At 48.1% G+C, this 13,305-nt stretch overlaps 1 protein-coding gene across 1 annotated transcript in view; it reads right to left on the bottom strand.

Moving 5' to 3' along the window:
- The window catches only part of GPR139 (G protein-coupled receptor 139), a 30,647-nt gene extending 17,608 nt beyond the window's left edge, over positions 1 to 13,039 (bottom strand). Inside the window, exon 1 of the mRNA XM_020802995.3 lies at positions 12,787 to 13,039. Within this exon, the coding sequence (XP_020658654.2) occupies positions 12,787 to 12,892 (106 nt within the window). The 5' untranslated portion in view covers positions 12,893 to 13,039. The remainder of the gene's footprint in view (positions 1 to 12,786) is intronic.
- Positions 13,040 to 13,305: the final 266 nt, after the last annotated feature.

The following is a 13,305-nucleotide window of genomic DNA, read 5'->3' as shown; positions in this document are numbered from 1 at the left end:
TCTATACGAGATGTTACCAGTGCGTGTGTAACTGTCATGAGACTCTGCTCGTCCAGGTAGGGCCGCAGCTGGTATAATTTCCGCAGCTGAAGGAAGGCGCCTCTGGCCACCGAGTCCACCTGGGCTTCCAAAGTTAGACTGGGGTCCAGGAGCACCCCCAGGCTGCGGACCCTGTCCCTTAGGGGGAGTGTAACCCCATTCAGGGCAGGGAAATGGCCCTCCAACCTGTCCGGCGAAGCACCCACTAACAGCACTTCCGTCTTGTCTGGATTGAGTTTCAATTTATTAACCCTCATCCAGTCCATTATCAGGTCCAGACACGAGTTCAGCACAGAAACCGCCTCACCTGGATTGGTGGAAAACGAGAGGTAGAGCTGAGTGTTGTCAGCATATTGCTGACTCCTCAGCCCAAACCTCCTGATGACCTCTCCCAGCGGTTTCATGTAGATGTTAAACAGCATGGGGGACAGTATCGAGCCCTGAGGAACCCCATGACATAAATGCCATGGGGCAGAGCAACTGTCCCCCAGCACCACCCACTGGACACGGTCAGCCAGGAAGGAGCCAAACCACCGTAAAACGGTGCCCCCAACTCCCAACCCAGCCAGCCTATCCAGAAGGACACCATGGTCGATGGTGTCGAAAGCCGCTGAGAGGTCCAGGAGTATCAACAGGGTCACACTCCCCCTGTCTCTCTCCCGGCAAAGGTCATCATACAGGGCGACCAAGGCTGTCTCTGTACCAAAACCCGGCCTGAAACCCAATTGAAATGGATCCAGAAAATCCGTTTCATCCAGCAGCGCCTGGAGTTGCCCGGCCACAACCCGCTCCAACACCTTGCCCAAATAAGGGAGGTTCGCCACTGGTCGGTAGTTGACCACCAGCCTTGGGTCCAGGTTAGGCTTTTTAAGGAGTGGTCGAATTACCGCCTCTTTCAAGGCGGTAGGGACCACTCCCTCTCTCAGAGAGGCGTTCACGGCCTCCTGGACCCAAGTGCGAACCCCCCTGGCAGATCTTCCAATTAGCCAAGATGGGCAAGGGTCGAGCGGCGTGGTGGTAGAACGGACAGATCCAAGCACCCTGTCCACATCCTCGGGTCTCAACAATTGAAACTCATCCATTAAAGTTTGACCTAAGCACGGCACACTGGACACATCTTCCGATTTTGCAGTAACAGTGGAGTCCAGCCCACTGCGAATCTGAGCGATTTTTTCCTCAAAATGAATAGCAAACTCATCACAGCGAGCTGATGAGCAGTCCGGGACCTCCACCAGGTTTCCCGGTTGAAGAAGATCCCGGACCACCCGAAACAGCTCTGCTGGACGATATTGCTAATATGTTGCTCTTTGTTGTTGTTATTGTTGTTTTGTGATGGCGCTGCGGGCTAAACCACAGAAGCCTGTGCTGCAGGGTCAGAAGACCAAGCAGTCGTAAGATCGAATCCACGCGACAGAGTGAGCGCTCCTCACCAACCTAGCGGTTCGAAAGCATGCAAATGCGAGTAGATAAATAGGGACCACTTCGGTGGGAAGGTAACAGCGTTCCGTGTCTAAGTCGCACTGGCCACGTGACCACGGAGTATTCTCTTCGGACAAAACACTGGCTCTATGGCTTGAAAACGGGGATGAGCACCGCCCCCTAGAGTCAAACACGACTGGACAAAAATTGTCAAGGGGAACCTTTACCTTTACCTTTACCTTCACCTTTACCTTTACCTTTACCTAAACTGGCTCCAAATCATGATGACCCTATGGATGAGTGCTTGCCAGAATGTCTTGTAGTCAATCAATTTGCTCAGCTCTTGCAAACTTCATCACACATTTGGTCTTCCTCTTTTCCTGCTGCCTTCTACCTTTCCAAGCATTATTGTCTTTTCCAGGGCATCCTCTCTTCTCATGATATGCCCAAAGTAGGACAGTCTCAGTTTCAACATTTTTGCCTCCAGAGATAGTTCAGGCTTGATTAGAAATACCCTTACCGTAGGCCAAATCGTGTTGGGATTTTACATATGCACACAAAAGGGATCACATAATTTCCCGGAGCTAATTTAACAAGGTCCCTGGCGTGTTGTTGGATGTGCCCTCTGGTGTGCAGCTGTCACAGGCATGCCCAGCAGCAATCCATTACCGCAACAATATGTGTGATTCTGTTGGTATGTGTGTAAAATCTCGACAGGATTTTGGCCTGGATTGAGCAGCAAGTCACAATTAACATGTTTCTCTAGGGAAAAGATTAAGGAGCCCTTCTTTGTTCCATGCTTTGTTTTGTATGCAGATAGTCCCAGGTTCTGACCCAGCCTCTCCAATAAAAGGCACCAGATCCCTAAGGACCTGTTTCCTCCGTACTGAACTGAATCACCTTCTATATTCCTATCTATAAATGCAGTGAAATCTGTAGGTTGCCATGACTTCTTCTCCTAAGAACCATTGTTTTATCTCTATTATGAAGCAGCAATTCCCATCAAACTAGATAAACAATTGACCTTCTCCCCAGAAGGTTTCTAAACCGTTCTCTCCTGTGACTTACATAAAATATCACAAATTTCAGATGTACGTCACTTCTTTTGTTCTTCTCTCTCTCTACAGGTTGGTGCGTGGTACATGGAATGTGGAAAGCAGCCATAGGGGAAGAGAGGATGAGTGGAGGGGTGATGTCACGAATAACGAAGCAATTTCTTCCACCCATCCAAAGAATAAAGAGTGTTCCTTTGGAAGTGGATGGGCAAGTAGAAGAGTGATTTATGCAATACTATTGCATATTCCGTGGTTTAGGCAGCTAGCTGTGGAGCCAGAGGATAGGAGTTTGATTCTCCACTGTGCCACCTTGACAGGGGCTGGACTCGATGATCCAATCGGTCCTTTCTTGCTCTGCGGTTCTAAGATGATGATTTCCTTCAGTTACAAATGGAAGTAACTGTCCTTCCCCAATGCATAATATTTCTTGCAATCATATAGAATACAGTGGTGCCTAGCTTAACGACGATCATCCGTTCCAGGAAAATCACTGTTAAGCGAAAACATTGTAAAGCGAAATTAAAAAGCCCATTGAAAACCCCTCAATGTGTTCCAATGGGCTAAAAACTCACCATCCAGTGAAGATCCTCCATATGGTGGCCATTTTCGGTGCCTGTATAGCGAGGAATCCGTCCCTAAGCACAGTGGGGAACCATTTTAAGCACCCAGCAGCCATTTTAAAAACCCGATGATCAGCTGTTTTTGATCGTCGTAAAGCGAAAATCAGTTCCCGAAGCGGGGAACCGATCATCGCTAAGCGAAATTCCCCCATTTAGACTATCGTTTTGCGATCGCAATTGCGATCGCAAAAACATCGTCATAAAGCAGATTTATCGTAATGCGGGGCAATCGTTAAGCGGGGCACGACTGTAGTAGGTAGTGTAAGAGGAAGTTTGATATCCTGTTGAGGGAATGAACAACTGTACCGCCATTCTCCATTATGGAGTCAGCCATCTCCTGTCTGTGAGCTGGTCCACTGGAGGTTCTGAATCCCACCTACCTCCTAAATTCCAGTTAATGATGAATCTCCTCATAATCTCCAGTCATTGAGGGACTGGATGTCCAGGACGTCTCTTGTGGGCTGCTCTCCCTTCTTGTTGGAAGCTCTCAATCAGCATTTGTAAACACTCACAGGGCCCTGCCTGTAGGCACCTCTGGAGCTCGTAGAACTGGCCGACAGAACTATATCCTTCTGCTTTTTGCTGCATGAGTTCCAGGGTTGAGGAAAGAAAAGCTTTCTGGTGGAAAAGCTGATGTAGAACCAAAGACATTTTGAGCGTGTGGCTACATCTCCTTATTTCTCTTACAGCATATCTTCAACACCATCATCCACGTGGCAGGCTTTGTGGGGGCAGCATCCCATGCCCCTAATCACTCCCCAATGTAGTTTTTTTTTGCTTCAGTATTCTGCAGCGAAAAGTGAGGACCTTTATTTCATCCCCGGGTAGAATTCAAGTTTAGAGACAATCTTGGAGGCCATGTGCCAGTGGTGGATGGGATCAAAGGCAAGAGGGCGTGACCCCAAAAAATAACTGCTTATTTTAGTTTAATACTCTTACTTCCAGTAACAAAGCCTTAAAATCAGGCTGTTCCATCTCTTTTTAAAAGGTGGGCTAGAGGTGGGGATAGAAATAAGCTCCCCCACTGCCTCCCACTTCTGGGAGCAAAATTGTAGAAGATGCAGCAACTAATTGATGATGTGCTGAGTGTGCAATGGGTCATGTGACCAGGCACGGAACCAACCTTGGCAGCTAATCAATTAGCCATGGTGGCTTTCTCAGTTTCCCTTCTGTATGCAGCAAAAAGCACCAGGGTTCTGGCCTTGCACGTTTGGGAAACCAGAGGATAATATTGGGAGAAAGGAGGAGTTTCCATCTGAAGAAATGCTGAGAGGCAGTCTGAGGCCCTCAGTGGTCTGGATTTCTCCCCACGACTGAGATTCCTTACCCAGAGAGAAGGACCTCTAATCAGGAAGTGGAAACGTCCAAGCATGCTCTCGCTCGGACTGCTGCTCCTTCCAACGTGTGCCTATTTTCTGTGGCTGATGCGTCATTGTGCCGACCTTGACTTAACAAAAGAAGCAGTGGATGTTTCCTTGCAGAAGCTGGAAGCTCGAGACCACAGCCTTGTTCCAAGATGTGCCGTCACCCCCCCCCCGCTCCTGCTGAAATTAAGCAGCATCTTCTACCACAACCTTTCCTTTCCCTGGAAATTGTATTTTAAATCAGTGACAGCTTCCCCAGCATTTTTTGCAAGACACACGATGCTGAGCAGGGTTAAGTGTCTATAATGCATACTCTTTCCTGCCACTTGCTTTGTTCCCTGCCTTCCCCCTCGAAACCATTGTTATGGATCTTTCTGTCTTGTAAACAAAAATAGACCTTTACTCACTTTAACCTCATAGGCTGCTCTCTCTCTCTCTCTCTGCCTCCTTATGTATCATCTTTCTATATTTTTACAAGCTTGGTAATCTATGCCTGAAGTCTAAAAATGAGGAAGGGTGAGGTGGTCCTTTCCCTTGACTGGAAAAAGACTTAAGGCCCGGGGTTGGATTTCAGCATTAAAATATATGCTTGGGGCACGTAAAAGAACAAGAAAAGGACTTGCAGCCGTTTACCCATATCTGATAGGGCTTTAAAAGAGGCATGACCAGCAAAGATTTCACAGCCAGAAATTCTGTAGTCCTGCTGTCAGGACAAGACTGTGTCTTGGGTTTCCACTTGGCAGTGTAAACAGGACAGCCCACAAAGGCGCCTGGATTATGTTGTTAGTACCATGACATGGTTAAGGCGAACACGTTTATTTCACTGCTAGCATTTATGGATCCCAGTCTTCCTCAGCAGACATATGGCACGTGATATCTGAGCCACAGGTTTATATATAATGTACACAGTAGTGGGGACAGGATTAAGGACAAAAGGAACTGGGAATGAAAACATGACAGTCGCACACCAAGATCTGGTAATGGACTCTCAAGATAGCAACTTGTTAACACAGGTAGTGAACATTCAAGGTGTTGATAACATCAGTGTCTTGACGAGAGGTAGATGCAAATGGCGTATTTCGAGGAAGGGTTTGGTCATGCTGAGGTCAGTGTTTAGGCTGGAGAAGCGAATGGAATTGGGTGAAATGGGAAACAGAAGGGGGACACCTGGTAATGAGCGCCCAAAGGACTAATGGCTTGATTAATACAGATAGTGTAAGGTAAAGGTTTCCCTTGACATTTAGTCTGGTTGTGTCTGAGTCTAGGGGGTGGTGCTCATCCCCGTTTCCAACCCATAGAGCCAGCGTTTTGTACGTAGACAGTTTCCGTCGTCACGTGGCCAGCGCGACTAGACATGGAACGCTGTTACCTTCCCACCGTGGTGGTACCTATTTATCTACTCACATTTACATGCTTTCGGACGGCTAGGTTGGCAGGAGCTGGGACAAGCGACGGGAGCTCACTCCATCATGTGGATTCAATCTTACGACTGCTGGTCTTCCGACCTTGCAGCACAGAGGCTTCTGCAGTTTAACCCACAGTGCCACCACATCCCAATACAGATAGTGAGCATTCAATTAATTATACTATGTTTTAATTATATTCTGAAATGAGTGAAGCAATTTACATGTCTATTTAAAAAGCCCACACCATGTAAGACCATGAAGCCCAGCATCTATAATTATCTGACTGGACCATCACAGGCCTGGCCTGGAGAAAAAGTATACAGATATAGATTATTTCGTTATATATTAAAAACTATTCTTTGAGTGGGATTTACAGAAGCACCACATATCTTTGGAATAATCTTTGAAACAGCTGAGAGGAGAATAGAGGACACTGGAAAACGAGGTGGCTGCCTGGAAACCTGAAGAGGATTCTGCACTTCAGCTATTTGCTGGAGGTCCTGTTTGTCATTGGGGATTAGACACTCAGCCAAATGAATGGGAGGGACAAACTGGAGTGCGGTCATGTTGATTGAGAAGAAAGGCAGGTTAAAAATATTTTAAATAAATAATTAAGTAAATTGGCACTGCGGGCTAAACCACAGAAGCCTGTGCTGCAGGGTCAGAAGACCAGCAGTTGTAAAATCGAATCCACGCGACGGAGTGAGCGCCCGTTGCTTGTCCCAGCTCCCGCCAACCTAGCGGTTCAAAAGCATGCAAATGCAAGTAGATAAATAGGGACCACCTCGGTGGGAAGGTAACAGCGTTCCGTGTCTAAATCGCACTGGCCATGTGACCACGGAAGATTGTCTTCGGACAAAAACGCTGGCTCTATGGCTTGGAAACGGGGATGAGCACCGCCCCCTAGAGTCGAACACGACTGGACAAAAAATTGTCAAGGGGAACCTTTACCTTTACCTAAACAAATAAAGCTCCATGCAACAGCACCCATTTAAAACAGAATTTACAGCCACATGATATTTCAACATCTGACCGTTCGGATGGCTTTAGAGGGGGGAGGGGTTAGACAAATTTAAAGAAGAAAAGGATGGCAACAAGCCAAAATCATCACCTTCGCTTATCTTAGAACTGCAGAGCTGGAAGAGATCACTGAATCCAGGAGGCACAGTGGGGGAATTGAACATCCAACCTCTGGCTCTGCAGGCAGAAGTTTAAGCCACTGACCTATCCAGCAGTTTCCTGGTGCCTAGCACAGTAAATTGCATTAAAGTAGGCCCTTTGAATCAATGGGATAGGGTGAATCCACTCCTCTATAAGTTGCATTGTTTCATATGGGCCTGCTCTAGCGGTGACTTACTTTAGAGTAGGCCCATGTTAGTTGGAACTTTACAGAAATTATCCAGCATGACAAACGGTCAACCCAATAGTAGTCCAACCTTTTGAAAAGCTCCTTTAAAATTCAGACTAATGCCGACAGCAAATTATGACACTAGAGTCATCATTGGGTCTGAGCCAAAAGTGGGAAAAAAATGAATTTTCCCAATTCATTTTGAAAATTTTGGAAAAATTAATGGGACAGTCCAGCTCCCAAAATCCTCCAGCCAGTGGTCGTGTTGGCTGGAGGGAATACTGGAACTTGTCATCCAAGAAGTAGCTTTTCCAAACTCTGACCTGATCTATTGTTGGGTTGTAGAGTGTAAATGCCGCCACCCCATTCCTAACATTGCATTGAACAAAAAAAGAGACAACATTCCAAATACCGGTAAGTGGAATAAGCTGAGTCAAAATCTTTTATCCCCATTATCAGCATGAGCATGATATTGCTGCCAGTTTTTAAACTGCTTTTCAATTGTAACTTTTTTTTTCTTGCTTTCAAGGGAAGATGAATGAAATCCCTCTTCTTCCAAGCTGAGACATTATCTTTTTGGTTATTTACAAGCAAAACACCACACCTCATTCCCCCCCCCCATCAAATGGGCTTACATTACAGTTGCAGTCCAGCATAAATTATAAGAAACTAGACAAGAAAGCATTTAGCTCTTGGTGGTCGATGAGATATCTTCATATAGAGGCTGAACAGTTATCTGTGGTTGCAGGATCTCTGGATTTTCTTGCATCAAGTAAAGGCTTATCCCAAATGAGCCTTTCCAACCTCAGATCGGGTTGGACCTCAATCTCCATCACTGTAAACCAGCATGATAAGAGTGATGGGAATTGTAGTCCAGCAATACTGAGGGATGCAAGCTGGGGAAAAGCTAAGATGATATGATACAACCCCCTTTCCTTTGCCCTGATACTCTACAGTGGTTCCCAACCTCGGGTCCCCAGGTGTTCTTGGACTACAACTCCCATAAATCCTGGCCAGCACAGCTGGTGCTGAAAGCTTCTGGGAGTTTTAGTTCAAGAACACCTGGGGCCCCAAGGTTGCTCGTATGATTTTGGGACCTATCCACCTCCTTTGTCTTTTGAGATCTTCGTTAGCATGATCAAAAATTGCTTTTCCAGTTCACCGGGACAAACCTGCCATATCCAAATAGTGACTCGAGCTGCCTTCGTCTTATCGCAGGTGCCCAAATAAAATCTACACATTTCCCCCCCTACTCAGCATCCTGGGCACGTACAGCCATCTTCCTCGACTGGAATGGGACATGGGGAATGGGAAATCTTGTCCTCGGATGACATTCTTGAATCAAGGCAGTACAGCTGCATGAAGGGGAGGGCTTTAAAGCGGCAGCAGTGGGGGGGGGATCCTTCCTTTTGGTGGGGGCTTCTTCAGTCTTCTCATTGCAGTACCCTAACACCTGTTAGAGATAATGCAGCCACTCAGGAGGGAGGTACGGATGGCAGCTGCCTTCTGTGCCAAGGGCAAGACGCGTATTTGCATACATACACAGCGCCTGCATTGGTCACGCCTGTGATTTTGACTTTCATTGACAAAATCGTCTGCCAGGATCTATCTGCTGGTCCCCGAGACTCCAAGGGCCATCGGCTAGGTGTGGCTATACCCCTTCCACTTGCTCCTTTCAAGACAGCTGTTCTCTTTTCAAGAAGATACAGATGCTGCTGTACCTGGATGCTTTCTATTAACTTTGCCACGCTCAGCTTCTTAAGGTGGAGTTGTTCAATTCAGTGAACAGTCAGAAGCTGTCCTGGCTTCTCTGTGCTCTTTCTGAAATACGGATTCAAACAAGGGTCTCTTCCCTGCTTCTATTCTCAGGCGTGGAGAATACGTCTAAAGGTATGCTTGATGATAGCCATACTGAGTCCATTTTCCTGTTTCCCTTCAGGAACATTTCACTGAATTCCTGGCATACAGCCCCAGATGCAGGAGAGGATGGAGGCAGAGAGACAGGATGTATATTGAATAGTTTGGCTTATACACGCAGAGAAACGGCGACATGATTAACTACCCAGCAACAAAGAATTTTGTTATGCTGGCTTCCAAAATGGACCATCAGTGTCCATAAAGGACGGTTCTCCTACACTGAAGCTTCCAAGCTGAATTAACCGTTCGTGAATCCTGGCTGACTGCGTTTAAAACTGTAGCCTTCCCCAACCTGTTGCTCCCTCCGGGACTCCCATTAGCCCCAGGAAGCATGGTAAATTGTGAGGGATGATGGGGTTGGTTGTCTCAAACACCTGAACATTAGCAGATTGGGAAAAAAGCCAATTTAGAGGATACTGTATCAGGCAAGTGTGAACATATGTAGAGATCCTCCTTGATCATCTTGACAAATGACAGTGGCCACATTTTCTAGCTTTGCTTCTCAAAATCGATGAGCAACTGATTTTAGTTTCAGTTCAGAGGGAGCCTATGGCTTTCCAGACTACAGCTCCCACAATGCCGTAGCTTTGGCCAGGCAGGCTGGGACTCCTTGGAGTAGAAGTCCCTAACAGCTGGAGGGCCTATATATCCCCTGTCCTGTTACAAAGCAAAAGTTTTTGAGGGCCACGTTTAATTTCAGAGAAGCTTCCAGGGCTTACATTTCAGCCCTGGATGCGGCCAAGGGCAGCTGTGGTTGACAGCAACTAGGCCTATCTGAAACGCTTCGCCTAAGCCTGCTTTTTGTATGGAGGGAATACAACATCTGGAAAACCATGGGCTGAGGGTATCATGGAGGAGGCAGCATGTCCATCTGGGAGTCAGATGCTCATCTATTAGAGGAAATGGGGCCTTGACGTCCTGCAGGCAGCTAGAAAGAATGGTGGAGGCCACACTCTGTCTCACTGCAGAATTACATACAAGAATGAAAATATACAGTGGTGCCTCGCTTAACGATTGCCCCGCATGATGACGAATCTGCTTTACGATGATCTTTTTGCAATGGTCTAAATGGTTTTTTTTCGCTTACCGATGATCGGTTTCCTGCTTCGGGAACAGATTTTCGCTTTATGACGATCAAAAACAGCTGATCATCGGGTTTTCAAAATGGCCGCCGGGTGCTTAAAATGGCTCCCTGCTATGCTTAGGGATGGATTCCTCGCTATGCAGGCACCGAAAATGGCCACCGTATGGAGTATCTTCGCTGGACGGTGAGTTTTTACCCCATTGGAACACATTGAATGGTTTTCAATGCGTTTCAATGGGTTTTTAATTTCGCTTTACAATGTTTTCACTTAACAGCGATTTTCCTGGAACGGATTATCGTCGTTAAACGAGGCGCCACTGTACTCCGCCAACATATGAAACTATTATCCAAGTTACTTGGATATAAATGTTAAGGAGCTGTAGTGCAGTGTCATTGCAAGGCAGGAGGAAAAAGCAAAACCAGAATTAGCTAGTCCCACTTAAACATTGACTTCGGCTCCATTGATAACCTGCCACTGCTGGATCGTGTACACCCAGAGGGATCGTTAAGGAAGGATTCCAGATAGGTTGGGTTCAGTTTCATGACTTGAGGTTCTCCTCCGTTTTTATGAAGTGTATTTTCTTCAACACCACATAATGTAGTGCTTTGTAGGGCCAGGAATCAGGCAGAGGGGATGAAAAAAAATAAGGTTGTCTGTGGTTTCCCATTTCTGGAGAACGATAAGATTTTCTTCTTCTTCTTAGTATAATGGCTGCTACGACTGGTTTGCTAGCTGCTCACTTTTATAACCGAAAATGCCATCACAAAGTCAATGAAGAGAGTTAGCGGTATCTTTTCTGCATCAACATGGAGTTGGTCTAGAATTAGATCATCTTTTTTGTCCCTCCTTACTTTGCAAAATTATTAAGAGGCAACGTGCATTTGGTAAAGGAGGCAGCTGAGTGTGGCTATTGAGAAAGGAAGGATTTAAAACCCCTTCCCATGTAACCCAGCCTGCCCTGGAATATCCTCCCACGTTTAAAATAACTTCCCCACCACCTCCATAGCTTTTAAAAATCCAGCAATAGCACCTTCCAAAGACCTGATTTTTTCAAAACGTTTTTCTTAAAAACACAAGTCCCTTTACAGCTGCTGTGCTGGGTGCTGTTTAAAGATAGTTGTTTTGGGGTGCCTAAGTTCTAGAAACAGCAGCAACAGCAACAACAAAACAATCTTAGAACAGCAAAGTTGGAAGGGACCCTCCAGATCCTCCAGACCCTTTCAAGTGCATTAAGTCTTATTATTAATAACATTATATTATTGTTAATGTTGCTTTATTGCTGCTTGTCCTACCTTCCAGCTACTAGATTACACCCCCCACCCCCAATCAGGGCTCACTTAGTCACTTCTCTGTAAGTGCCAGCAAATAATTGCATTTCGGATGGCCAGGCGGACGGAACTTTCTGCTTGGACGGTCCGTGCTGTGTCAGCACCACGGACAGCGCGCGGACTTCCGAAGCATCGCCCTTGTTTAGCGGCTGATTTCAGGGAGCACAATGTTCCCCCTGTTCCCTCCCGCCGCCGCGTTGGTTTCTTTCTCTCCCTCCCTTCGTAACGAGATTTGGGAGACCCGAGAAGGGGATTCTTTAAAGAAAAGAGGGGGGTGGAGGGGAAGGATGGTCTGTTCTTGGAGATCTTCCCGTTTCAAGGGTCATCTATCGTTTTGCTCCCTCTGGGCTCCCGGGAGACACCTGATGGCGACCATGGGTGCTGGATGAGTTGGGCTTTTGGGCCCGATCCACCATCCAGAGCTGGAGATGAAAGGCTTCCCTTAAAACGGCCTCGGCGCCAACTTTCTAGCGGTGGGTGCATCTCAGCTGACCCCCCCCCCAGCTCCTAGTATGCTTTCTCTTCTGCCTCCTTGCTCTTTCTCCCGGTCGTCCTGGATGATCTGTTCCATGTGGGTCGTGTATCCCCCCACAGCTTGTTTTGAGTGTCAAGCCTCTTGTCCCCAGGAATTAAAAAAAAACACACAACAACACACACAACCCTCTAACGCGGAAGGCGAGGTGGGTCACTCAACCTGTTACCTCCAGACTTTCCGCTTTCGCCTGGGCGTGCGTGGATTTCCCGATCAGAGGCAGACTTCATGCCCCCCCCCCAGGAGTTCTTCTTTGGGGAAAGCGGCCCCTCTCGCCTCTGCCAGGGGGCTGGGGAAAGGACGGGGTGCCTTGGTAGCGAGTGGCAAGAGGAGGGGGTGCTGGAGACGAGTTGGTCAGGCTCAAGACCAAGCCGTCGATTTCTGGGGGGCGGCGGCGGCGGGGGGGGGAGACTTAAAGGAAGCAAGTTGTGATGGGCAGAGGGATCCTTCTGGGGTTGTCCAGGCAGGGAGCCCGGGACACCTTATCCCCATGACGACGAGGAGGACGAGGAGGGTGAGGGTGGCGGCATCAGGACGGATAGAACCATATGTGATGGATAGAACCGTGACATTACTCCAGGATCAGGATGGGAGACAGCAGCCGCAACAAAGGAAAAAACAGTGTTAGGGAGGAGAGCCCCCCCACCCCCACCCCGAGGCTCAGGCGCCTTACCTGGCAGTCCCAGGCAGAGCAGCAAGCTGTAGTAGACGACCGGCACGTATCCTAAACCACAGCCGTGCAAGGAGGTATTGTGCGTGTGGATGTAATCCTGCTCCATTGACGTGCTCCCGGTGGCTTTCCCCGGCCAGCCACGTTGGAAGGAGACAAGGCAGAGTCAGGCTCCGGGACCCGCCACCGCCGCCGCTCCGCATCCCCAGCACCCGCCCGGCGGAGATCAGCGCGTCTGGCCGGCCAGGCGCTCAGAAGGCAGGCTCTCCCAGTGCCGGGGCTGGAGAAGGAGGCGGCGGCGGCGGCAGGAGCCCCAGCCGGAGCGAGAGAGGCAGGAGGAGCAGCACATGGTCCTCAGAGCCGGTCTCAAGCTGGGGGGGGGGCGGGGGTGGCTGGGCAGGAGGAGGAGGAGGAGGAGGAGGAAGAGAAGATGGAAAGAGCGAGCCAGCCGGAGAAGAAGAAAGAGAGGGCGCTTCTTCGAGCAGGTGGCACGCAAGGGGTTAATGCACTGATCAGGGCTTC

The sequence above is a fragment of the Pogona vitticeps genome, chromosome 13 (genome assembly GCF_051106095.1).
Source record: "Pogona vitticeps strain Pit_001003342236 chromosome 13, PviZW2.1, whole genome shotgun sequence".
Lineage (NCBI taxonomy): Eukaryota > Metazoa > Chordata > Lepidosauria > Squamata > Agamidae > Pogona > Pogona vitticeps.
This window is presented reverse-complemented; position numbering and strand designations above follow the sequence as displayed.